General features: G+C 40.2%; 1 protein-coding gene across 6 annotated transcripts; it reads left to right on the top strand.

Moving 5' to 3' along the window:
• Positions 1-13,359: 13,359 nt before the first annotated feature.
• SRSF10 (serine and arginine rich splicing factor 10) lies at positions 13,360-27,270 on the top strand. 6 transcript variants are annotated; one of them, XM_040464899.1, is made up of 7 exons: positions 13,364-13,636; positions 15,091-15,195; positions 18,769-18,872; positions 20,718-20,880; positions 21,109-21,162; positions 21,296-21,397; positions 24,759-27,270. In XM_040464899.1, exons 1-7 carry the CDS (start codon positions 13,572-13,574, stop codon positions 24,817-24,819), a joined length of 654 nt encoding a protein of 217 aa, XP_040320833.1. In that variant the 5' UTR covers positions 13,364-13,571; the 3' UTR covers positions 24,820-27,270. The 6 variants fall into 6 exon arrangements, with proteins under 6 accessions (XP_040320803.1, XP_040320816.1, XP_040320833.1 ...); XM_040464869.1 differs by lacking the exon at positions 24,759-27,270 and having other exon boundaries at positions 13,360-13,636; positions 21,112-21,162; positions 21,296-23,392; XM_040464882.1 differs by lacking the exon at positions 21,296-21,397 and having other exon boundaries at positions 13,363-13,636; positions 21,112-21,162.
• Positions 27,271-27,540: the final 270 nt, after the last annotated feature.

Here is a 27,540-nt window from a genome sequence, read left to right as displayed (position 1 = left end):
TATGATGACGATAGCCACCAAGGAGAATTCCTTGTGGTCCCTGCTTCTTTGGGCCTCCCTAAGGGCACTGCTGTGCTTTCCTCCTCACCCTCAAGACCCCAGATCCGAGAGTTTATTCCATACAATTGGTAGCCTTTGAGACACTCGCTTATCATCATCAACCCTTGTTTCCTTCCCTCTCACGTCTCCAGCTTGCTGGGGATCTTTCCCAATGGATCACGCATTGCATTCCCAAAGAGGGTCGATGTGAGAGTCACGGTCCAGCAGAGGTGAAGTGTTTGCTCTTTCACAGACGCTGTCTTTTGATTCGACATCGCTCAATAGAACTAGAAGACATCTGAATGAGCAAATGCCCAAGTTTCAGACCCAGACCCAGTTTTCCCTCTCGCTACGAATGGTCAAGTCACTGTGGGCGTGATGATGAGGGTGGACACAAGCTGAGATCTAAGTAAAATTAAGAACATGTGTGCATTATTTCCCAAGTACAGCTAATATTTTATGCTCCCTAGTACTTGGATGCAAGATACAAACTGTTTCCTTATTTTTCTACACCAAAGTATAGCTGGCTCTGAACTCTTACTTATCAGGATGGGAAAATATAATCCTAGTTGCATAGAGGCCCGCATCCTTCTCAGAATTGTACTTGGGTATCAGAGCATTTAGGCAATCCTGAAATTTGGGGGAAGATTCTCTGTCTTCGTTCTATCCAAGTTGACAGTAAGATGCTCATTACCCAAAATGATATGGCCCATTAAAAGATGACAGCCCACAGGGTGCCTGGGTGGCTCAGTCCGTTGAGCGTCTGACTTCGGCTCAGGTCATGATCTCGCGGTTCGTGGGTTCGAGCCCCACGTCGGAGCCTGCTTCGGATTCTGTGTCTCCCTCTCTCTCTCTCCCCCTCCCCGGCTCATGCCATGTATCTCTCTGTCTCTCAAAAATAAATAAACAATAAAAAAAAAGTTGACAGCCCATAGCATCCCCTTCCTCCATGCCCAGCCCAGCCATAGAGACCCCACTCATCCCAAAACCCCCATGATGCTTAGGGTTTGAACCCCAGGGCTCCAACGCCACACTTAAATCAGAGGAGCTGCCCATCCTGGAGTGCTGATGACTGGCCAGGCACTGGTTCCTGCCACTCTTGTGACCACCACAGCCACCAAGGAGAGTTCTCTGCGGTCCCTGCTTCTTTGTGACTCCAGCCCAGGCTATCCAAATCCTGAAAAGAGCTATGTGATAGGTTAAGCCTAGATCGCAGGTTCACACCTTAGCTGCAAGGGAGGCTGGGGGAAAAAGCGTCCGCTTCTATAGCATCTAAACTGTGAGGCAGGTTTTCCTTCTCAGTGAGACACATAAAGTCGGGAATCCCCCGAACAGGAAATAAGAACAGCAAATGTCTACCCAGTTTCAGCCTGTGGATCTTGGGGAAACCCCTTGTCTTCTCTTAGCCTCAGCTTCCTCAACCAAAAATAAGGATAATAATACGTACTTCACAGGGTGAAAGTCCAGGAGACAAAGACAAACCTGAGGGATATGCCTGCCCCCCCCCCCCCCGCCCCGCCCCGCCGTCTCGTGGGTATGGCAAGATTGGGAAAAAGAAGACTGGATACCAGGAGAGAGTTGAACCCATAAGGAGCACAGCTAGAGGTGATTATGTTTTGATCATCAGGGCAAGGAACTAAGCTGAAATGCCCATTAAAAATGGGTATGGTGGGGCGCCTGGGTGGCTTAGTCGGTTGAGTGTCTGACTTTCGCTCAGGTCAGGATCTCGCGGTTCGTGTGTTCGAGCCCTGCACGAGGCTCTGTGCTGACAGCTCAGAGCCTGGAACCGGCTTCGGATTCTGGGTCTCCCTCTCTCTCTGCCCCTCCCTCCCTCTCAAAAATAAATACACATTTCAAAAAAATTCTTTAATAAAGAAATAATTAAATAAAAATGGGTATGGTCCAGGGGCACCTGGCCAGTTCAGTTGGCAAAACATGTGATGCTTTACCTAGGGGTTGGGACTTCAAGCCCCAGGTTGGGTGTAGAACCCACTAAAAAAAATTTTTTTAAGAAACAAATAAAAGCGGGAATGGTCCAGAAGTTATTCCATTCCAACAGTTATCAGTGAGCAAAGAGGATTCTAGAAAGCGTCAGACTTCAAGAAAGGAAAAAGAGAAAGAAACAGATGCTCTAAAGTGGGACACACTGTGCATAGGAGCCAGGAGACAGGAAAGTCAAAAGATGGGCAGAGGTCATCTTGCCCTAAATCAGAACCCAGTAACACCTTGAAGTTTTCACTGAGAGCTCCAAGTCACCTGATCCTCCCACATGCCAGCAGGCTGGCCGGTCACCAAGTCACATAGTCGTGAGTACAGTAAGAGTAAATAATTAAATCTCTGTGTCTTTGCGTTTTGTGCCTAAGTTCTCTCCATGTGAAAAATAAACCTAATGCGATTTTTCCCCATAATCGTGGGCCTCTTCTCATGTTCCAGATACAGAAATAAGTAACAAGTGGTTATGAAATATGGTTCCAAGAAGAACATTAATACGCTTGTTAACTGGTATTTTTTAAATCTCTGCAATAATTTGAGCCCCAAAATAACAAGAAAACTATAATTACACACAATGAGTGTATATATGTATGTGCATATGTGTTTAAAAAAAACTCCCTACACAATTCTTTGTTACCATATATTTATACGCCATAGTGATAATATACACAAACTCTATATTACATATGTACACATATATACATAAATAAATACATGTACATACATGCATATATATATATATATATATATATATATACACACACATACAAACTACAAATTTTATTTTATTTTATTTTTCAAGTTTTATTTAAGTAATCTCTACCCCCAATGCGGGGCTCAAATCCACGACCCCGAGATCAAAATTAGCACGCTCTTCCTACTGAGTCAGCCAGGTGCTCCTAAATTTTACTTTTTTTTTCCAGTGGGTGGAGGCTGTCTTTATTTTTTTAAGATTGTATTTATGGGGCGCCTGGGCGGCTCAGTTGGTTAGGCAATCTCCTTCGGCTCAGGTCATGATCTTGCTGCTTGTGGGCTCGAGACCCACATCGGGCTCCGTGCTGACAGCTGGGAGCCTGGAACTTGCTTCAGATTCTGTGTCTCCTTCTCTCTCTGCGCCATCCCCACTCATGCTCTGTCTGTCTGTCTGTCTGTCTCTCTCTCTCAAAAATAAATAAACATAAAAAAAAAATTTTTTTTTAACTATTTTATTTTTAAGGGGCGTCTGGGTGGTTCCGTCGGTTAAGTGTTCAGTTCTTGATTTCGGCTCAGGTCATGATCTCATGGTCATGAGATCGAGCCCCAGGTTGGGCTCCTCACTGGGTGTGAAGCTTAAGATTCTCTCTCTCTCCCTCTCTCTCTCTCTGCCCCTCCCCTGCTCGTGCACTCTCTCTCAAAATAAATAAACATTTTTTAAAAATCACTGAAGTATAGTATATAAATTAAACCTCAATAAAGCTGTTTTTAAAAACCACCCTGCAGGAGATTTGAAAGCAAACTACAAATCAGCAGAATATATTTGCCATGAAGATAACTGGAACAGAAGCGTCCTCACAGTAAAAAGAACTCCTCAAAATCCTAAGATAAACCTTTATATCCCAATGGGGAAATGGGCAAAAGAAGAAACAGAAATAAATAAGCGGTCAATGAACGTGAGAAAAACCATCTTCGCTAGCAATCAAATAAACATGGTTTTAAGCAGTAGAAGTTTTGGGGCGCCTGGCTGGCTCAGTCGGAAGAGCGTGCTACTCTTGATCTTGAGGTCCTGAGTTCGAACTCCACGTTGGGTGTAAAGATGACTTAAATAAGCTTTTTTAAAAATGTTTAAAAGAAAGGGAAGTAAAAGTTTTCATTTCTAAAAATGGCAACTTCTTTTTTAAGGTTCTGTCCAGCACTGGAGAGGGTGGCTGGCCCAGGCTGAGAAACCTGGGTTTCCTAGGCATCACCTCCCTTCATAACCAGGGCTGAATTAAGTCCTCCTGCTCATGTCCCGGGTCGCCCTAAATTTACATCTGTCATGCCTTCTTGTTACTGGTTACATGACTGTATCACCCAGTTAGATTTCAAAGCCCTAAGAACTGTAGCTTATTCTTCAGATACATCCCAGTGTATCCCAGCAGCACAGAGTATAAACCCCACACATATTTATTGTAAGTTTCTTGAACGAATAAGGAGGGTGAATTGGTAGAATCTTTCCAAAGCGTATTTTGATCATATATATTAAGTTCTTAAAATTCATATTCTTTGACCCACCAAGTCAACACTTAGGAATGTGTCCCAACCAAAATGTACAAAACGTTGGATATGCAATGACATTCCTCTCGCGGTGAGTTTTTTTTATTTAAAATTTTTTTTAACGTGTATTTATTTTTGAGACAGAGAGAGACAGAGCATGAACGGGGAAGGGGCAGAGAGAGACGGAGACACAGAATCGGAAGCAGGCTCCAGGCTCTGAGCCATCAGCCCAGAGCCCGACGCGGAGCTCGAACTCACAGACCGCGAGATGGTGACCTGAGCTGAAGTCGGACGCTTCACCCCCGGACCCCCCCCCCCCCCCCCCCCCCCGCCCCCTCCACCCCCCCCCCTTGGGGGGGGGGGTAAATGCAAAGATCCAGCATTTTACTGAATGATTAAAGTCTTTTCTATTTTTATAGCCTGGTGTTTTTCTTTAATGTGGGGAAATACACATCATATAACAATTTACCATGTTAACCATTTTAAAGTACATCAGTAGGAAGAGGTGGGGTTATTATTGTCCCACCATGGGGGTTGGGAGGAATATGTGTGGAACCCAGGTGATCTAGTTAGATCCCTCTGGACATCCCTTAACAGTTGTACTGTGAAGGGACAAGTGCTGTCACCCTGGCCTGAGAAAGGCATGGTGACCAGGAGCTCAGACCGCCACTGGGCATGCGTCAGGACTTGCAGAAGCGCTAGTGAGGAAGAGGAGGAGGAGGAAAACAGAGTAGGAGTACCAGCTGTGGCCTAAGACCAGCTGCAGCTACAGGGGCTATTGTCCATCACAATAGCCTCCCTCTTCTGAGTTTTCCTCTTAGTAAGAGGCACTCATGGGACCCATAATGGAGCTGCTCCTCAGTAATGCACAGAGAAGGGGATCTGCCTGGAGCAAGGCTTGAACTTTGACCGCCGTGGAAGCGTGCCACTTACATCTTCCATCAGGGGTGACTCTATCCCCCCAAAGGCTGTAGTTAGCCTGCGGTCTCGGCCACAGAGCCTTCAGGATCCACTGCAACATTTGAGCCGAGGCCATGCTCTTCCCAGGCAGACCCAACCAAAGACTGAGCACAGTGGGGATCCTAGGGCCCGGCCGTTTCTGTCCAACAAAGGACCCCTCAAGGGGTGATGAGTTGGTAAAACTTTCTCAGAGCTGCGCTGCAGTATGAGGTTCTTCCTAATCGATCTTTCTCCTTCCGCCTCTCCTTTCACAGGGTGAGATCCGGTCTGAAGACCTCCCCTGCCCTCTCTTACTCCCTTCCCCCCTTTTTATTTCACAGACATTAACACCAAGTAATCTCTTGCATTTCTCACCCATCTTGGTATCTTCTTCCTGGAGGACACAACAGTTAACCTAACCTAGCAATTCCATTTCTAGATATTTACTCATGAGAACTGAAAACACACACACACACACACACACACACACACACACATATATATAAAGACCTGTGCACAGATGTTCATGGAAGTTTCATTCATAATGGCCAGAAATAATCCAAATGTCCAGCAATTGGTGAATGGATAAACAAATTATAATACAGCCATGTGTGTTAGGGTTCTCCAGAGAAATAGAACCACTAGGATATGGGTGTTTATTTATCCATTCATTCATTCTTTTGTTCATTCATATAGAGAGACTTATTGTATGGAATTGGCTCACCTGATTACAGAGACTGAGAAGTCTCAAAATCTGCAATTAGCAAACTGGAGATCTACAAGAGCCAATGTTATAAGTTCCAATCTAAGAGCCCAAGAAGACAAATGTCCTAGCTCAATCAGACAGGGAGGCAAAATTTCCTCTCATCCAATTTTTTGTTCTATTTCAGTCTTGCATTGAGTGGATAAAGGCCCGTCCACATTAGGGAGGACAATCTGCTTTACTCAGTCTATGGGATTCAAATGTTGGATGAGATCATCCAAAAACACCTTCATAGACACACCCAGAATAATGTTTGATCAAATGTCTGGCATCCCATGGCCCAGTCAAGTTGACTGTTTGCTTACTTTGTGTGTTTCGAACAACCTCTGACTATAGTCCGCGACACTCATAAAATACATAACTATAAACAAGTCGGCAACAGCCTTTAGGACTTGGCCTATCCTATCTCTGGGATTGGATAGTTACTGTTGAGCAGCTTAGCTGACATAGACTAATCTGATCAAAATTGAGACAAATGAATTACGAACAATATAAAACTAACCTGAAATTCAATTTTACAAATACCGTGTACTTTGCTGTACCCCTTGAACCCCTCGAAAACACAGGAGGTATCTTAAATTATCTTTTATCCTGTAAGCCTTATATATTGTCAGAGAGCATCACAGTGTCTCAAAGTCTCGGTTTCTTCATCTATATAATGGTCAGAGTCATAATACCTCCCTCAAATGAAGCCTTTTATCATGTTGACAAAATCTTTTCTTTCCCTTGTCCTTACAGACTCTGATTTTGTAGACAGTAACAATGGTTAGCCTCCCTTGAGGAAAAGGTTGGCTATGAGACTCAGTTCTGGCCAATTAAGTATAAGTGGGAATTGCTCGAACAGGTTTAACAAAAGTACCTTGGGTGTTGGGGGCGGGTGGTGACTTAGCTAGCATATGCCTTTTGAACTTTGTCCTTTCCTTTTTTTTTCTGGGATATAGACATGATGCTTACAGCTCCAGCAGCCATCTTGTGACCATGCAGCAATTTGAGTACAGAAGCCAGTACTGGGGTTAATGGAGAAGAAAGAAAGAAGGAGGAGCCTGCATATCTCAAAGCTGCCATACCAGTCCTGGACTCCTTATTTCTGACTTGTAATTATACAAAAAAATAAGTATATAAGTGAAACTCCTAATTTGTTTAGCCCACTCTGTAAATCTGCTTCCCCATCAAAAAATGGAAAGGATAATAGTAATGTAGCCTGTAAGTTTAGTGTGAGGATTAAATGGGTTCATATATGTGACTCTAAAAAACATATAATTGAAACCATAAACTACCTAGGAATAAATCTAACCAAAGAGGTGAAAATCTATACACTGAAAACTATAGAAAGCTTATGAAAGAAATTGAAGAAGACACAAAGAAATGGAAAAAGATTCCATGCTCCTGGATAGGAAGAACAAATATTGTTAAAATGTTGATACTACCCAAAAGCAATCTACATATTCAACACAATCACTATCAAAGTAACACCAGCATTCTTCACAGAGCTAGAACAAATAATCCTGAAATTTGTATGGAACCAGAAAAGACCCCGAATAGCCAAAGCAATCTTGAAAAAGAAAACCAAAGCAGGAGGCATCACAATCCCAGACTTCAAGCTATACTAAAAAGCTGTAATCATCAAGACAGTATGGTACTGGCACAAGAACAGACACTCAGATCAATGGAATAGAATACAGAACCCAGAAATGGACCCACAAATGGATGGCCAACTAATCTTCGACAAAGCAGGAAAGAATATCCAATGGACTAAAGACAGCCTCTTCAGCCAGTGGTGCTGGGAAAACTGGACAGCGACATGCAGAAGAATGAACCTGGACCACTTTCTTACACCATACACAAAAATAAACTCAAAATGGATGAAAGAGTTCAATGTAAGACAGGAAGCCATCAAAATCCTCAAGGAGAAAGCGGGCAAAAACCTCTTTGACCTTGGCCGCAGCAACTTCTTACTCAACACGTCTCTGGAGGGAAACAAAAGCAAAAATGAACTACTGGGACCTCATCAAAATAAAAAGCTTCTGCAAGCGAAGGAAACAATCAGCAAAACTAAAAGGCAACCGACAGAATTGGAGAAGATATTTGCAAATGACATATCAGATAAAGGGTTAGTATCCAAAATCTACAAAGAACTTATCAAACTCAACACTCAAAAAACAAATAATCCAGTGAAGAAATGGGCAAAAGACATGAATAGACACTTCTCCAAAGAAGACATCCAGATGGCCAACCAACACATGAAAAAATGCTCAACATCACTCATCATCAGGGGAATACAAATCAAAACCACAATGAGATACCACCTTGCACCTGTCAGAATGGCTAATATTAACAACTCAGGCAATAACAGATGTTGGTGAGGATGCGGAGAAAGAGGATCTCTTTTGCGTTGTTTGTGGGAATACAGGCTGGTGTAGCCACTCTAGAAAACAGTATGGAGGTTCCTCAAAAAACTAAAAATAGAACTACCCTAGGACCCAGCAATTGCACTACTAGGCATTTATCCAAGGGATACAGGTATGCTGTTTCGAAGGGACACAGGCACCCCCATGTTTATAGCAGCACTATCAACAATAGCCAAAATATGGAAAGAGCCCAAATGTCCACCTATGGATGAATGGATAAAGAAGATGTGGGATATATATTACAATGGAGTATTACTCGGCAACCAAAAAGAATGAAATCTTGCCATTTGCAACTACGTGGATGGAACTGGGGGGTATTATGCTAAGTGAAATTAGTCAGAGAAAGACAAAAGTCATATGGCTTCACTCATATGAGGACTTTAAGAGACAAAACAGATGAGCATATGGGAAGGGAAACAAAAAGAATATAAAAACAGGGAGGGGGACAAAACAGAAGAGACTCATAAATATGGAGAACAAACTTAGGGTTACGGGAGGGATTGGGGGGGGGATGGACTAAATGGGTAAAGGGCATTAAGGATTCTACTCCTGAAATCATTGCTTCACTATATGCTAACTAACTTGGATGTAAATTTTTAAAAATAAAAAAAAAGTTAAACAATAAAAAAAACCATATAATTGAAAATCATGAGTTAAATGGCTGCTAAAACTGTAACATTCTACTATGTGAGTTTTTTTCTTTGCTTTTCTGTGAGAAAAGTGCCTGGCATTGAAGTGCTCAATAAGTGTTAGCTATCATCATCAAGATTATTTCAGGCTTCTGTTACCGGCAATTGAACCCAATTTATACTTGCTACAGCAGCTATTAAAAACTGTATTTATTAAAACTATTTAATGGCCAGGGAAGATATTCTTTATAATCTATCTGGTGGAAAAAAAAAAACCCATGTTATGAAACTATACAGTATGACTCCAATTTTAACAATTAGATACATGCATAGAATGCATAAAAGTGTTAATAGTAATGAATTCTGAGTTGTAGGATCACAGGTGATATTTGTTTTCATTTTTAATACTTTTTTAAGTTTATTTATTTTATTTTTAGAGAGAGAGACAGAGAGAATCCTAAGCAGGCTCCGCACTGCCAGCACAGAGCCCGAACTCTGTGCTGTGGAGCTCGAACTCAGGAACCACGAGATCATGACCTGAGCCGAAACCAATAATCGGACACTTAACCGACTGGAGCCACCCAGGTGCCCTGTTTTCTTTATAGTAAAGAAATGATTTTGGAAATTAAAAAAAAAAAATTTTTTTAATGTTTATTTATTTTTGAGAGACAGAGAGTATGAGCAGGGGAAGGGCAGAGAGAGGGGGAGACACAGAATCTGAAGCAGGCTCCAGGCTCCGAGCTGTTAGTGCAGAGCCCAATGTGGGGCTCGAACCCATGAACCTCGAGATCACGACTTGAGCTGAAGTTGGACACTCAACCGACTGAGCCCCCCAGGCGCCCCTCGGAAATTTTTTAAATACATGCTGGACACTTATAACTACAAAAAATGTTATTTTAAGATATTAAAATGAGGCCAAGATATACCAAGTAATTTTTTCTTACCTTAAGCAAATTCAAGGTAGCAACCTATGTGCTAATAGATTATCTAAGGAATATGATGAACACATGTGCATATTCACAGTGTCTTCACCCTCAGAGCAGAACTAGTGAGAGCCAGAGGTTATAAGAACCTGAACACAAGTAAATCGATAATGTGTACATAATGCGTGTGCTCCAAAATTCCCAACCCACAAATAAGGAATGTTTAAATCTTCCTCAGTCTGGGGAACTTGGTCTGTTGCCTACTCATTAGTGAGAAGGCTTATAGGAAAATCAGGCATGTCTTATGAAATAAATTTAAAAAGCATGCTTCTAATTGACTGTTTGCCCATGGAGACAGAGGCCCAGTGCTAAGCACTGTCTGTGACAATCATCTGAATTCAACGGTTATCCCAGTAAAGTTAATCTTGATATATTGACTCAAGGTTTGGGTTCTGCTGATGGAGACAGGCTCATCATTCCAAGGCCTTAGCACCTGGATTTTGCGTTTGTGAGTCTCCCTCTAGCAAATAGCACAACTCACTCAGGCATGACATCTGTGCTACGGCCCGTAAATCAAGAAAGAGCAGTCTCAGGATCAAGGAAATTCATAGCTGTATTATTGTACGTTTTGGTCTTCTTTGTGTGGTTCTGAGAATACTACCCAAGGAAAGTGGTTTTCTGACATAAATCCCAATAAAACATAATTTCCTCAAGAAGCAGCACAGTGTTGGGGCACCTGGGTGGCGCAGTCGGTTAAGCGTCCGACTTCAGCCAGGTCACGATCTCCCGGTCCGTGAGTTCGAGCCCCGCGTCGGGCTCTGGGCTGATGGCTCAGAGCCTGGAGCCTGTTTCCGATTCTGTGTCTCCCTCGTTCTCTGCCTCTCCCCCGTTCATGCTCTGTCTCTCTCTGTCCCAAAAATAAATAAACGTTTGAAAAAAAAAATTTTTTTTTAAAAAAAAGAAGCAGCACAGTGCTGACAGACCATTTTCCGAGATTAACGTTTGGTCTTTGGAAAAATGACCAGTCCTGGTATTGTGTGCTCGGAGTGAAATGTGGTGCTTTTATGGCAAACCGTCCACCTCAAGCTCCTGCTGGCTGAAAGACGCTGGCTTTCTCTGCTTTTCCCAACAGCATCTTTTTTGAGGCTCTGGGATTCTAAAACACAAAAGATCAAAGGGGCACTTGGTATATGAAGCCGAAAGCAATTCCAGTTAGTAAATACTTACACCTCACCTGCTCCTATTATTTCTCAAACATTATGAGTAATGACAGTAATGGCTAACATTTAGAACAGCCTTCATGGGCATATGCCACCTGTGCAGTTACACAGGGCACCACACTCAAAACAACCTTGCACTTGGGGGCGCCCGGGGGGCTCAGTCGGTTAAGCATCTGACTTCGGCTCAGGTCACGATCTCACAGTTTGTGGGTTCGAGCCCTGCGTCGGGCTCTGTGCTGACCGCTCAGAGCCTGCAGCCTGCTTGGGATTCTGTCTCCTCCTCTCTCTCTCTGCCCCTCCCCCACTCGTGCTCTATCTCCATCTCTCGCTCAAAAAATGAATACATTAAAAAAAAAAAAAACAAAACCCTGCACTTGGCTTAGTGCTCCGCTATTGTCTGTCATCTTAATAATTTTTGAATATTTTTTTTCTCTACTCTTTCTTTCTTTCTTTTTAGAGAGAGAGAGAGAGAGAGAGAGAGAGAGAGAGTGTGTGTGTGTGTGTGTGTGTGTGTGTGTGTGCGCGAGCGCGCGCGCGCGCAAGCAAGGGAGAAGGGCAGAGGAAGACAGAGAGAATCTTAAGCAGGCTCCACAGTCAGCATGGAGCCTGATGAGGGGCTCAATCCCTTGACCTTGGGATCACCACCTGAGCCAAAATCAAGCATCAGATGCTCAATGAGCCGAGCCAGCCAGGCACCCCTTGTTTTGTTTTCTATGAAAACGTTAAGTTCCATGTTTTTCAGCCCTGAATTTCCAGCATCTAGCACAATGTCTGACACATAATGCGTAATTAATAAGTGTTTTAACAAACTGTGTCCAAAGCTTCTTGGAAAACGTAAGTGCAGGAAAACAATAGCTCTGCTACAGAGCAGAGCCGACCATCACCACCCTTGTCACGTAACTGCTTTGGATTGAAGCAAAAATAATGCTTTTATTGCCTTTTATAAAATAAAAGTTCATATAATCAAACAGTACTTGAGTTCCTGCTATCTGTTTGACATTATGCTACATGCCAGAGGCATTTTAATAAGTGATCCCTCATCTCCAAAAATTGAGTCTGATAGAGCAGGGAGTGGCTCTCAATGTCTGGTAGGGGTCCCCAGGACCCTTTCAAGGGATCAAAACTATAGTAAACATTATTTATCTTTTTCATTTGCACAGTCTTTCACAAGCAGAGAGCGGAGCTTCCCGGGGGCCACAGGATGCGTGATGAAGGGCAGTGGGCTGTGTGCTTGTGTGTTAATGCGCCGTAAAATTTCCTCTGTTTTAAATTCTAGTTCAGTAGGGGCGCCTGGGTGGCTGAGTCAGTTAAGCGTCCCACTTCGGCTCAGGTCATGATCTCACGGTCTGTGAGTTCGAGCCCCGCCGCCTCGGGCTCTGTGCTGACTGCTCAGAGCCTGGAGCCTGTTTCAGATTCTGTGTCTCCCTCTCTCTCTGACCCTCCCCCGTTCATGCTCTCTCTCTGTTTCAAAAATAAATAAACGTTAAAAAAAAAAAATAAATTCTAGTTCAGTAAATATTAGTTAACTGTAACCCACACAAACAAAACCCTTTGGGGTCTTCCATAATTTTTAAGGGCGTAAAGAGATTCTGAGACCAAAAAGTTGAAAGGACTATTGCGACACAGGCCGTTAGCAACAAGGGCTAGCTGTGGATGACAACGGAGACTAAAATGTGAGGTTTGCGGTCCAATCAAAAGGTTGAGAAGGGCCTTTGATCAAGAGGCAACAGGGTGGGCAGGTGGAAAAAGGGTGTGAGAAGGGTGTGAGCGAGGGGCAGCCCTGGCACAGGCCCTCTGGGAGTGCACCCATGGCGTGCTGAAAGCCCTGGAGAGGCAGGCCCACCTCCTCTCAAGGACACACACTTCCTTCCCTTTCATACTCAATACGAGCGGCTGATCAGCAGTCTAATAAAAGCCAGGGCATTACTTGGACCAGACAGGAAACCGTATGGCAGTCTCTCTCAAGTCTAAGGTTTAAAACTCCGTCTAAGTTGGCAATAACTGTAAAGTTTGGCGTAGGGGTTAAAACGTCTGTTTCCTGACTTGGGGTGGAGAGGGGAAGGAAAGGAAAAACCGCTGCAAGGCAGAAAAGGGCGGGAAAATAAAGCACCAAAGAAAGAAAGAGCGGGCTTGGGGGAGGGGAAAGACACGGCTCAAGAAGCCAATGAATGAGACCGAGGCTGCCGCACGTACCCTAGCCGCCCGCCTGCGCAGGCGTACGTCGGGTGATCTCGCGGGAAAGAACCGTTGCCGGTCCAGGCGTTGCGCCCAGGTAGGAGGGGGGGGGTGGAGGCGGGAGTGAAGTCTCGCGAGAAGAGGAGGTTTCGTAGCGGAGCCCTCTGGCTGAGCGTCTGAGGATCCGCCGCCGGATCCGCGGACGGTTTAGTGAGCCCGTTAGTGCCCCTGCCGAGACTCACGTCGCCGTCATGTCCCGCTACCTGCGCCCCCCCAACACGTCTCTGTTCGTAAGGAACGTGGCCGACGATACCAGGTATGTACGAGGAGGTACTCCGGGCCTAGCCCGGGAGGCCGCAGGCGCTTGGGGAGGACCCGTGCGGCGGCGGCGGCGCGCTGGGCCGGGGGAGGGGAAGCGCGAAGATGGCGGGTCCCGCGCGGGCTTTCGGGCCCAACTAGGCCGCGTCGCCGGCTCAACCGCCTCGTGGGAGCGAGGGCGGCGCCCCTGGTCCTCCCAGGCAGCCGCCGGGAACGCGGACCGCGTGGCGCGAGTTCGGTGCCCCTCCCCCTCCGCAGCTCGGCCTCTCTTCCTCCCCGCTTCCTTTCGGCGCGTCCAGCCCCCGCCGCGGCCGAACATCCGCTCCCCGTGGATTTGAAGTTCACGTTCCTTGGGGTACACGCCCCCTCGGCCCAGAGATTTTTTTTTTTCCCGTAGTTAAAAAATCGCAGCGAAATAACGGGATCGGGGGAGGGGCGTTATGGCGAAGCATTCGCTACCCCTTTTTTGTCGTGTTACGTTTGTGATTTTTTAAAACATTGGAGATGTTTAGAGAAAGAGAATGTCGAAAATTGGGAGGTAAAATTATTCCAGTTGACCCTGCGAACTAGCTCTTCTCATTTCCCGGAAATATAACTGGTCACCCTTCGAGAAGTGAGGTTTAGGAAGCATCTACCATTTGGGCCTTGATAAGCTAAGTTGGATTAATCCAGTCCGTGCCTTTGTTCTCACCAATTCCCTTAATTGCTTGTAGTTGCCGTCAGAATTTTTTGGAACAGATCTTATCACAAGGAGAGACTGCGTTTTCACAATCACTCTGACACCCCCCACCCCCAAAAGTCAGTTTTATTTTGGTAGCCTTGTGATTTACATTATTCTGTCCTAACTTTAAGTAGGAAAGTAAGCAGTATTCTAGCGTCCAGAAAAATACCTCCTTAGGTCATTTTGACCTTTATTATTTAAGGAGTTACATATATTTTTGTGCCTTTTATTTTTCCAACTTTTGTCTACCTCCTAGTAAGTGTCTAACCCTGTCTCTATAATTTTGGGGATGAAAGTGATTGGTATTTTTCAGACTACTAATGTTGGTTTGATAGTGTTAAAAAAAAAAAAAAAACACTGATACTTAATACAACCTAATGTTACTGTATCCTCTACGAAAAATTAAAAGATGTGGTTAGAAACAATAGGTAAACTGTGACCAAGTTTCCTTAGATGTGTTTTCCTGTTATAATGTAAAATAATAATGGATTTTATTACAAACTGCATTACCTTCCAGAATCTTGGATCTTAGCTTTCCTTTGTTTTTTGTATGTTCTTAAAGTTGGCTCTTGATGTTGAGATTTAGAAAGCTTGTCTGTTTCAGGTAACCCGGGGATACATCACAGTCCCTTTCGTTAAATGACAGATTACAGAAAGTTATCTATTTCTTACAGAGACATTCTTTTAAGGGAGTGAACATAAAAATTGGGGGTCTTTTTATGATGTTTTAGGTCCGAAGATTTACGACGAGAATTTGGTCGTTATGGTCCTATAGTTGATGTGTATGTTCCACTTGATTTCTACACGCGTCGTCCAAGAGGATTTGCTTATGTTCAATATCCTTTCTTCAGATGGCTGATTAGTGAGGGGTGTTGAAGTTTGAAATTCAAGTTTATGTAAGAGGTAACATCTAAAAAGTAGTTTACTTTTGTCCTCTAATAATAAATGTTTTGTCTTCAAATTTTTGAAAATTAATTATGACTCACACATTGCTCTTAATTATTTCTTAAAGTTAATCCAAAAATAATAAAATATTTAAATTCCCATTCATGCTGCTGAAACTCAAATCAATGATTATAATATGTGATTTAAATTTGAATACACTCTGGTTGCTACCACCTTTAATGTAAGTCAAAAGTTAATATGTTCTTGTGCTTAGCAATTAAAGTTTGGTATTGTCTGTTAATTTGAATCACTTGATCAAAAACAAATTGTATAACAATGAGGTAAACTTCTTTAATATTGTCCCCTAATTTGCTGTCCTCTGTTGTTACCTCAGAGAATGTAAAGCTGTACAGTTATGGCGACCCCAAAGAGAAAGCATGAAAGAACCTTTAGAGTAGAATTCAACACTTAAGGCAAGTAGACAAGCCAAAGACCTCTTAAGGATCAGGCTTGAAGAGAAGGGAGAGTTTGGGAAAAGAAAAAATAAAGAAAAGCTGGAAGAAGGACAAGCCTAATGGGAGACAAAGCCTCGCTTTATCTACAAAAGGGGGAAAAGGTTGTTTTTCAAAGTTAAAGATAAAGCCATCTGTCATATTTGGCCAAGCATCTCATGACAAGTCCTTCTGACAAGCACTTAAAGAGTTAAAGGTCAAGATGAAGTTGAATGATGGCCAAGATTAAAGGAGTCATACCTGATGTATCCTACAGAATAACTATTTTCCTTTTTTTTTTTTTTTTTTTTTTTTTTTTAATGTTTGTAAGCAGTTAATTTTCAAAACTATTCTGGTTTGGTCTAGTGACAAAACCTGTAACTTGATTTATGTGGGCCTTTGATGTTGTGATTGTGGTCTTGTATAAATGCACTTTCTCTTAGATTGTCAAGTTAAAGTGTATCAGGATGTAATGTTGTTAAGCTTAAATTCAGCATATTTTTGTTTTGGGCCATATGGTCAGATCGCCATAGGGTAATAGGCAATGCTCTTTGGAGTAGCATGAGGTTCTAGGGTCAGGCTAACTCCACAGAGCTGTGCTTAAAGGGAGACAGGTGCTTGCACTGGGACCTCCTTAGAAACAACTCTGGTGGTCTTGTAAGGTCAAATCCACTGGAGATACTACCTGTTTAGAGATTTTAAAGTGGCTGCTATGGGCACACACATACTCTTGACTTCTAAACTTAGCCCTGTGAAGTCTGCTGGTCCTGCACTGCTTTAGCACATAGGATCAGTTGGCTCTGAGTGGATTGCAGAAGGCCTTATCCCTGCTATAGGTACCTAATCAGGACCTATGGGAAGTCATTCCCTGACCCAGAGTTTTAGGTGACATTACTTCCTTCAGTGAGACAGCAAGGGTTTGGGCTGTGGGTGTCAGACTAGGAAAAGTTCTTCCTGTTAAATTCATTGGGTCTCTTGAAACTTAGCAGGGGCCCTAGTGAGACTTAGGGGAAATGCTGAAAGCTGCTATTTCTACAAAGCTAATGATCAAGGACAGTTGGGGGGATTGGTTGCAAAGTTCTGTTACAGAGAGGATAAGAGCTATATTTGGCTTGGTTTTTTGTTTGTTTGTCTATTTTTAAAAGGCGATGCTTTCTGGCTTACAATGCTGACCTGCTTTTACTTGGTTTGGGGTGGCCTGGGAACCAGGATCAACACTAGTTTGCCTCAAGAGTATGTGATACTTGAGCTAGAAGAGAGTTGTCATCTAAAGGAGGATCATGTATTTTATATACACAAAGTCTTTCTATGGTCTTAAAATAGTTAAAAAGAAGTAGGTCTCAGGATTTTGGAAAGATCCCAAGTACAGATTTCTCTATAACTAGCATCAGAGTGATATTTGACACTTCCCAATTAGGCTTCTCTTTTGTATATAGTAAAACTTTGCCATGGTTGATTCAGCTCAGGATTCTGTTTTTGCAGGTAGACCCAAAGAATGATTTAGATTTACTCTCAACAATTTTTACACCTTTTAATTTTATCCTTTAGAAAGTAATTGTATTCTGCATCCTGGGGTAATAAATAAAGTGGTATACATGTTAAGCCAGCTTACTCTTTTTAATATTTTAGAGCCCAAATGCATTAACCTTGACAGGTGTTGAATTATAATAGTACTCAAGGTTCTGAACTCCCTATCAACCTTTTTCGTTTCTTATTGAAAGTCCTATGACTTAGACTTGGGAAAACCTCTCCTCCTTTAACATATACATAATATATTCGGGAAGAGAGACCTGGGAATGGGCAATGGTCCTTAATTCCTTTCAGAATGAAAAATAGGAAATCTGGTGAGGTAGACGTTTTAGTACTTGAAATAAACAGGTATTAGTATCAGTCTTGGAGAGAGTATGTCTCATCAGCACTGTTTTTTAATCAGCCTAAGATCTACACTCTTTGTCTCTCAAGTTTGAGAAATATAAATGGACACGTTAGAATAGCAATTTTTAGGATAGAATGAAAATCTACACTCCAACTTAACCTAGGTCCCTTTCCAGAGCTTTTATATCAAACACTGCTCTGATTTGCTTGGCTTCCGTCAGAATGGTGGTTTTAGGAAAGGAGCTAAATTTGGACAGAATAACTTTGTAAAGCCAAGAGTTGTCATAGTACTATTGCTGACAAGGAGGGAAGAGGGCAAGGCAGCTTCTCCAGTCAGGGTACCAGCAGTTCCTGGGTCAGGTTTATAAATGTTACCTTGAAGTTTCTCAGGTTGAAAACCAGTCCCAAATTCACTTCTTTGCAGTAAGCTATATGTCTAGTATTATGGTTAGGGCTTTTCAGTCCAGGAATCTTTAGAAATGGTCTGTTATTTCTTGACCACATGCTTTTATAGTCTTTGCATGGGTGTAATATGCTTTTGGTGTAGCGATGTCTTGACGATTGATTGATTGATTCTATCTTGATATCCTCAAATGGATAGCATACCAATCTTTCCTGTATAGTATAAGGGAGACAGCTATGTGAAATAATAGTGTTAGATATATCTGAGAAAAACAGCAAAATAAATTTGAAGTTAATTCTTTTGTAAGGTAAGGTATATTATGCTTGCTTACACAAGAACTATTGGCATTTTCTTTTTTTCTTTGAAACAAAAACATGAAAAGCAGTTTTGGTTTTATTTTAAGAAATTTTTGTTTTAGCATACAACAGAAGTGACATTTGTTTTTCTTTTTGTTTTCTAAAACTTAAAACTCAGGAAAATTTTTTTGATAGGATTACTTGGTAGTTCAGCTATAACAGATCTTATTTTAATAATTTTATATGTTCACATGTGTTTCAAATGTATGCTGTAGGAAATCACAAATGCTTTAATGCTGTCAAGTATCTGTAGCTGAATTAACCAACCTAAGTTAAGTGAGGTCTGGATGATTTTCTAGAATAATGTTGAGAGATTGTGAAATACTCCAGACTTACCAACTGAATGTTCACTCGTTATCAAAGTATGCAAAACTTCCCAAGCCCCTTAACATTTAGCACATTTGAGGATGTACGTGATGCCGAAGACGCTTTACATAATTTGGACAGAAAATGGATTTGTGGACGCCAAATTGAAATACAGTTTGCACAGGGGGATCGGAAGAGTAAGTACCCTTATGCCTATTATACGTATAATACGTCATTTTTAAAACAGTGCTTTGATGTTTCTTATTGGAAGTATTTGCAATTTGTCTTATTTAAAATCTAAAAAGATCTTGAAAAGATAGAGTAACTCGGATACTTTGCAGAAAGGTAGAATGTGAAAATCAGAATGACAGAAATTGGACTCTGGCATGGTTAATATTCTGGGGATGGAATTAAAAGGGAAATAATTTGGAAGGTATTAGGTCTTTTCAGCCATTTCTCTTCATACAGATTTTCAAGGTATAATGGGTATTGTTGTTTATTTATTTATTTTTAATGTTAATTTTATTTTTGTAACAAAGAGAGCACAAGCAGGGTAGGGGCAGAGAGAGAGGGAGACACAGAATCCGAAACAGGCTGTGTGTCATCTGTGCTGACAGCTCAAAGCCTGTTGTGGGGCTTGAACCTATGAACCATGAAATCATGACCTGAGCCGAAGTTGGACACTTAACCGACTGATACACCGGCACCCTGGTATAATTGGGTATTTGTGTAGGTGTGTGGCTGTGGAAATGAACAGATAGAATTAAACAGATGATTACGGAATTACTAGAATCCGTTTTATATTAGTATGTGGTTTTATTATGCAGGCATGTACTAGGTGTTAGCTGCATGCTAATGAGGCTGGAGTACAGGCTTCAGAGTCAGGTAGACCAGGGTTTAAATTTTGGCTCAACCGTTTTGTTACCTTAGGCAAGATAGTAAAAGAGATGAAGGTGCCTGGGTGGCTCAGTCGGTTAAGTGTCTGCCTTTGGCTTTGGGGCTCTCTGCGCCGCCCCCCCCCCCCCAAATAAACGTTGAAAAAAAAATTGTTTTAAGTTAGAGGTGAAAATAGCTGCTGAAGAGAGGAGCGCTCGGACACAGGCTATAATTCTCTGGCTCTTGGGTTGGGTGATGGGTCCTTCAGTATTTACTGTGTTATTTACTTAAACGCACATATGCATTTAGTATCCGTTTCATAGAATTGAATGAGATAACAGGAATTTGAGGACTGTCCAGGGGTGTGGGTGGGTCTAAGGCATCCAATAAATGTTCACTCTTTTCTACTTTTGTTGTGATCTCAGAACCCTATATCCATATGTTACTGCATTTTGATGCTAAAGCATTGTCCATAGGTTACCAATAAGTATTTTCTCGTTAATTGTGTTTCTAATAAATGAAAAACACGCAATATAATTCCAAATTAGTATATGGTTCAAAGTCATTTTGTATTTTAATTTGGAATTTTTTTTAAATATGGTAAATTTCCTCAATTTTGAAATAGTTGGCATATTTTTATTTTATTTTATTTTATTTTATTTTATTTTATTTTATTTTTTTAACGTTTATTTATTTTTGAAACAGAGAGAGACAGAGCATGAATGGGGGAGGGTCAGAGAGAGGGAGACACAGAATCTGAAACAGGCTCCAGGCTCTGAGCTGTCAGCACAGAGCCCGACACGGGGCTCGAACTCACGGACCCGGAGATCATGACCTGAGCCGAAGTCGGCTGCTTAAGCGACTGAGCCACCCAGGCGCCCCAGTTGGCATATTTTTAGACAAGCTAGATGGTGAAAGGTCTCTGAAAGAAAATAGTTGGGAAGATATTTGAGAGTATAATTTTTAACCTAAAACAGTATTCTTATAGACTTCCTTGGAAACAAATACCTTTTCCAAGATTAATAGTCTCACATTTAACCTTGACACAGATTGGGGGTATAAGGGAAGAGAATGCAGACATTTTCCCTATAATTTGAAGACTTAAAATACTAGGTTAGGTTTCAAATATCTCTGTTTTCTAAATCTCCGTTCTGTGTATTTCATAGCTCCAAATCAAATGAAAGCCAAGGAAGGGAGGAATGTGTACAGTTCTTCACGCTATGATGATTATGACAGATACAGACGTTCTAGAAGCCGAAGTTATGAAAGAAGAAGATCAAGAAGCCGGTCCTTTGATTACAACTATAGAAGATCTTATAGTCCTAGAAAGTAAGTTTGATGTGTAGTACAGTAATCTGTCAGAAAAGATTTGTTAGCTTTTAATTTTTTTTATCTTTTTGTACACTTTAATTATATACATTGTATGCTTCATTGAGACTAAAATTATTTTAGTGCTTTATTTTAAAAGTTTTATGGTTCAGTTTTTTTTAATTAGAAACTTGAGAAGAGTGTAAATAGACATTTGTCACTGTTTGCTTTTTCTGATGTACTTTTTAGCAGTAGACCGGCTGGAAGACCACGGCGTAGCAGAAGCCATTCCGACAATGATAGGTAAATAACTTTGCTTTGAAAACGACTTCTACATTTTTCAATTTCAGAGTGAACTTTTGCTCTAAAAATAACAAATTTGATTAACATAGAATCTAATTTTTACTCTAATTGTATCTCTCCTCTGTTTTGAAAGATTCAAACACCGAAATCGATCTTTTTCAAGATCTAAATCCAATTCAAGATCACGGTCCAAGTCCCAGCCCAAGAAAGAAATGAAGGCTAAATCACGTTCTAGGTCTGCATCTCACACCAAAACTAGAGGCACCTCTAAAACAGATTCCAAAACACATTATAAGTCTGGCTCAAGATATGAAAAGGAATCAAGGAAAAAAGAACCACCTAGATCCAAATCTCAGTCAAGATCACAATCTAGGTCTAGGTCAAAATCTAGATCAAGGTCTTGGACTAGTCCTAAGTCCAGTGGCCACTGATAGTATAAACCTTGATATTTTTAGGCATGTATCATTCATTTACTCATAGTTTGGTTTACTTAAATTATCAGGAATACAATGTTGCAATGATGCTTAAAAAAACACTTGTCAGTTTTCCCTGTACCAGGCAAATGGTTATAATTAAAATGATATGCTGTTGAGAAGCCACTCTTAAGAGTCCAGTTTGTTTAATGTTATGGGCAGCTACCAATTTGTGGTGTCTCTGTATATTTTTGTAAAGATTCTCATTTTTTATGCTTGAAGTATTGGTGAAAAGATGTTGGTTGACCATAATTTGCAACATTGTCTTATTAAAAATAAACTTTCATATCCATATTTGGTAGAACTGTTAACCTAGAAATGTAGCTCGCTAATAAGATAGAATGATACAAAAGTGAGTTGTAGCCACAGTACAACACTGACTGATCAGACACATTTAGGTTCAGGGTGGACCTTTTTGTCTTGTTGAGATGTTTAGGCCCGTGATAATAATAGTTAATTTATGACAGCGTGGAATAGTTCTTTTGTTAACCCCACTGTCTTGGGGAATGATGCCAACTGGGTTAAGTAGGATTTGGGGGACGATTGAGTGTTTTGACCGAAACATGGAGCCTTCACTGCTTTTTTCTGTTTTCTATGAAGAGTTGGAACATATAAACACGGGAAGAACTCAAACCGTAAAATTTGAGCAGGACAATGATGGCAGAAATAATTTCAAGGGAAAAAAAAATGCTCTCATGTAGTTACTCTAAACTTTAAGGAGCATTGTTGGTCGTATTGCTTAGTTTTCTTACTGCTGTTAAAAAAAAGCAGCAAGTAAATTGTTTCAAAGTAGGTTTTGTTTATGCATATGCATAGTGTAAAACTGAATTTTGATGCTTCTAGCACTCCGTCTGTGCGTTTGTATCAAAATTTGCCTGCTACTTTATGAAGGAGGCTTGTTCTTCACACTTCAGTTTATTTCATGTGAGGCAAGTTGAAGGAGAACACTCCCACTCTAGGTGATTCTGTGGTGCCATGAAATTTAAAATATTTTGGAAAAAGAATTTTCAGTAGGAATCTCATCTCTTTGAGTTTGATTATCAATGTAGTACCTGGCAGTACCTGACTAAAACAAAACAAAACAACAAAAAAAACCAATACCCTAACCATTTATAATTTTTAGCATTTCTCTGAGAGATCTTTTGGGGACAATAAAAGGGACATGTCCAGTCTCATTTCAGAATAAAAGCTAGCATCTTTAAAATTTTAGATTGCTTGCTTGCAGGTATAAGTAAATATTGTGGGCAAACGATTCCTTTTAGAGGATTACTTTTTTTGATTTTGGTTTTAGTAATATAGGCCTTGCCTGTAAAGAACAAAAGATGGTTTTTAAATACTGTTTGTGGAATGTGTTTAAAGGATTGATTCTAGAACCTTTGTATATTTGATAGTATTTCTAACTTTCATTTCTTTACTGTTTGCAGTTAATGTTCATGTTCTGCTATGCAATCATTTATATGCACGTTTCTTTAATTTTTTAGATTTTCCTGGATGTATAGTTTAAACAACAAAAAGTCTATTTAAAACTGTAGCAGTAGTTTGCAGTTCTAGCAAAGAGGAAAGTTGTGGGGTTAAACTTTGTATTTTCTTTCTTATAGAAGCTTCTAAAAAGGTATTTTTATATGTTCTTTTTAACAAATATTGTGTACAACCTTTAAAACATCAATGTTTGGATCAAAACAAGACCCAGCTTATTTTCTGCTTGCTGTAAATTAAGCAAACATGCTATAATAAAAACAAAATGAAGGAAATAATGATTAACTGGAATTATTATAGTTTTGAATGAGATTCTAAAATAACAGTGGAAACAATCCTTTGTAGATTTAGGAATATTTTTAATCACAGTGTTGCACTAGGCACAACTAACTTTTACTTTGGAAATGATAGAACTTGCCAGAAAGGTACATCTTTTATATACTACTTAAAAATTCCTTATGTAATGTCAAAGTTGTTTCATGATTGCTTATTAAGCCCCTTGGGTTAAATAACTTAGAGATTATTGGTAGTATTAAGTATTAAAATGAAATTTGAGTCAGCTAAATTGTAAGTTTATATTTTCATTATTGAATGGACCAATAATTCTGCTCTTCCTTGTCCTAAACAAGATGCGTTGGGCCTTATATTAATGGCTTGATTTTAAATATGTTTGCATTGAATGTCAGTGAGCAGTTAGTATATTAAGTGATAACCACGTTGGGGAACTGATTTAGGTGTTTTATGGTTTGAGTTCTAGCTACTTATAATGACAACGATAGCCGATTCTTAGCATTTATGATGTGCCAGACACGCTACTAAAAATTTTGTGTTAACTCATTTATTTTTCACAAAACCCTTTGAGAAAGATACTGATTTACCCCATATCGTAGATAAGGAAATCGAGATACAAAGAAAAGGCTGTAAAAAAGGCAGATCGAAGCTTTGAGCCCAGGCCTGGTCCTTCGTGACTTTTTTTTCTTTTTGATGGACTGTAATTTGAGAGAGATAGATTGAGGAGGTGGATAGCCCATTGAAACTGTTCTCAGTCTTTGTGTAGAAATAGAAGGCCTGATGATTTCATTTTTATTTATTTGTGTCACTTAAAATGACTCACATGGTTTCCTTTAGAACTTTTTGTTACTCCTAAAGTGACCTACCTAATGAGCTTCAGAAGGACTAAATTATAGTTGAACCCAGGATAGGATCCTGCTCATAGTTGATGAGGATCCTTACACAGTGCTTTAATTTTGGGCTACTTAGTTCCACAGTTCTGGAGTATCCACTGTGTGTCTGGCACTGTTGTCACTATTAGAGTAGATCATATCAAGACGCAGTGAGGACTGACACTTCACCTCTCTTTTTACTTAAGATCTCTCTGCATTTTGTTCTGTTTTGTTTTGTTTTGTTTTGAAGCCAAGTAAGCAAGAAGAAAAATGACAGATAATGCTTCAGTGAGAAAGGGAAGGTGCTACATAGAGTATGAGCTGTTAAGTTTACAACCCAGGGAAAAGACCTGGGAACTATTGTACTATTCTCTTGCAAATTTGGCCCAGTAAGCTGCTACATCCAGTTCAACTAACAAAATCCTGTATACCACAGAGAAGAATAAAGAAAACCAAACTGACAAACATCCTTCTTTTATTTAAGACCAAACTGCAGCTGGAATACCCAGTACAGTTCTGCTTACTACACTTCAAGAAAGATCTGAGAAAGCGGAAAAAGAACCAAAGAAGGGCAGTTCAAGCGACCAAAGGGTGGGTGGAAGGTGCTGCAGTATGAATACTGTACGAATATTTTGACTCTGGTCTGAAAAGATAAAAGAATGTTATCGAAACTACATGGAATAATTGAAGTCCCTTCAAGTTTGAAAGTAAGCATTTTAGGACAAATAAAAAGAAATTCAACTTTGTACTTGTGGAAACTAATCCCTAAATCTGAATAGGTTTATATTGATTCGTGGGTAACAGGTCCATAATAAACTATTGGAAACTAGGATGTTTGAATATCAAGGAAGACAGCCATAGTCTCTTACAGTGCCTCTATTGGTCTGTCTCAAACTGAATTGGGTGAGAAAAGGTATGGTCCAATATAAACTTTTTCTTGGTTATCTCTTAAAGTCAGTTCCATTTTCGCTATTGGCAAATCTTGCCTTTGTTTATTCCAGTGCCAGTGTTTTTCTGCTTAATGGTTTGCTTTGTTGGCATCTGAGTTTACTTACTTGTATGCCATGTGCAGTTTACATCTTACACTCTCTTTTCCAGATAAATTCCAATTAGAATACTTGACATCTAGCTAAGAGGGTCCATCTCTTCTCACCTCTGTCCTAAGTCAGTATATTCAGCAAACATTTATTTACTGAGCCCTTACTGTGGGCAAAAATTGTCCTGGGTAATCGGGGAGAAAATTGACTTAATAAATACCTACTGAGCACAATCTAGTCAATCATTACAGTATGGCCTCATTGTTTTGAGGTGTATTTTTCGTAACGATATTTTACACCATTCATATCTTAATGTAATTATAAAACCCAGAATACTATCAATGATCATTTTGTGGTTATCTGCCATTTAAAAGTATCCAGTATTTCTGTTTGCATCCCATTAATACAAATAATGAAAAAATGATGTTTTAATCTGTAATAAACTGATTCATTGTGCAGTGACTGTAATATACTAGAGTTATATTAAATTGTTAACTCTGCCTCCTCAAACACACATTAGGAAATAATCCCAAAAATAAGTAACTTTGCATTAGATCTAAAGGAGACTCTGGGTGCTATAATTAGATTATTTTGAGGCAGACAGAGAGCTGTTATCCCAACTGATTTAGTGTGTTCTGTAATTGAGAAAATGTTCACCAGATTATACTTTTTAGTGATTTACTTGTACATTTTATAGGGGACATGTTCTGTGTATAGTGAATAAATAACTTTTATAGTATCACAAAAATGTTTTGGATTCCTTAGTTCCTTATTAGGATATTAAGTTTGTTTATACATTGATTCTTCCATCACTCATACTTGATTTTTGTCATTTCTGCCACATATTTTAAGTTGTTCGTGTGAAGTTCTTCATCTAAAAGTATGGAAGTGTTTAAGCCTTTACAAAAAAAAAATTTGAAAGTTGCAGAATATACATAACGGTTGGAGATAAGAAATGTAGGTATTTTTATCCGTTTGATTAAAAAATTTTTTTTCAAACTTGCCTAAGATCACACAGCAAGTGGCAGATCCTGTGTTAGAGTTAACGGTTTTTTCATTTGGTTCCTGTTTTGTGCCTTTTTTTTTAATCAAATGGAAGATTTTTTATAACTTACTAAAACTAATATAATGGAATCTAGAGTTCATGCAGAGGGAAGATTTAATAGATTTATGAAAAAGATTTAATATCAAAAAGTATTTTCTTTGTACTTTGTGGATGAAAAAGAGGTTAAATGTAACCCAAGATCTCAAGCTATTGTGACTCAGGCTCTCCATCCTGGCTTTCCAAATTTCAGTCGCATTGTATTGCATTTTGACCATATTCTTGTTTACAAAATCCTGAGATACTTTGAAAGGAGGCTGTGATTTGAGACAGCACAATGATAGTGGAGGAATAATCTTAATGGCATTTCTACCAGGTCAGAGCTTTTAGGAACAAACTGTTGTCATTGATAAATGAAGTAAGCAACCTGTTTTCGTTCAACTATTGACGTAGTTACTATAGAAAAATTTCCTTCTCCAGGGTTTTTGTCTCTGCCCCTTCCTCCAACAGTGTTGGTTATTATGTTTATTGCATTGTGTTTCTGTGTATTCCTAACGGCTGTTTCACCCTTATTAAAGTGGGAATATCTTTATTTGGAATAAAAAGCAAGGCATGTAAATTCCTTTCATTGATAATTGACAGAGTAGTTTGTAAAGAAGTAAAAGGCCTTTGTGTCTAGTTTTTGTAGATCCACATCTCTTTGAATGCTAGAGAGTGAAATAAACAACTGGTCTAGGAGCCAAACAATTTGGGGTTCCCCCCCCCTTCTCTTTTCCTTAGGTTTAACTCTGCCCCCCAGGTTTGTGGCTGGGTGGGCTTTCCTCATTTGAGTAGGAGGCTTTAGAGATGTACTTTGTCCCTCCTGTTTTGCAAAGTAATTGCCAATGAGAATGCAATTAAAGAAACCAGAAAACTTACCCAAACCTTCAGTTTTTTTTCCACTTTGTGCTTGCTTTTGGGAAGAATAGAACTTAACCAACCAGAAATTAGATGTAAGGATAGGTTACAGTTATTCTATCATACTATACACTGCCATCGAAAAGATGACGACAAATTTAAACATGAACATTGACTGACTTAAGATTCACGCTATGGCTGACTTCAGCCTTAGAGGATAGGTTGTTTCTAAAACAACTTTTTGGTTCTCACAACTACAATGGTTAGGGAATTTCTGTCACTATAATTCC

Source organism: Herpailurus yagouaroundi, unplaced genomic scaffold, assembly GCF_014898765.1.
Source record: "Herpailurus yagouaroundi ecotype Mexico unplaced genomic scaffold, PumYag 77, whole genome shotgun sequence".
Classification (NCBI taxonomy): Eukaryota; Metazoa; Chordata; class Mammalia; order Carnivora; family Felidae; genus Herpailurus; species Herpailurus yagouaroundi.
Note: the sequence above shows the minus strand (reverse complement) of the source record. Positions and strands in the feature narration are given on the sequence as shown.

Excerpts from the sequence above, each read along its gene's own strand:
- SRSF10 (XM_040464860.1), top strand. The coding sequence starts at position 13,572 with ATGTCCCGCTACCTGCGCCCCCCCAACACGTCTCTGTTCGTAAGGAAC. Across the intron at positions 18,873-20,717 it reads TGCACAGGGGGATCGGAAGA|CTCCAAATCAAATGAAAGCC; the intron begins GTAAGTACCCTT and ends TGTATTTCATAG. Across the intron at positions 20,881-21,108 it reads AGATCTTATAGTCCTAGAAA|CAGTAGACCGGCTGGAAGAC; the intron begins GTAAGTTTGATG and ends TGTACTTTTTAG.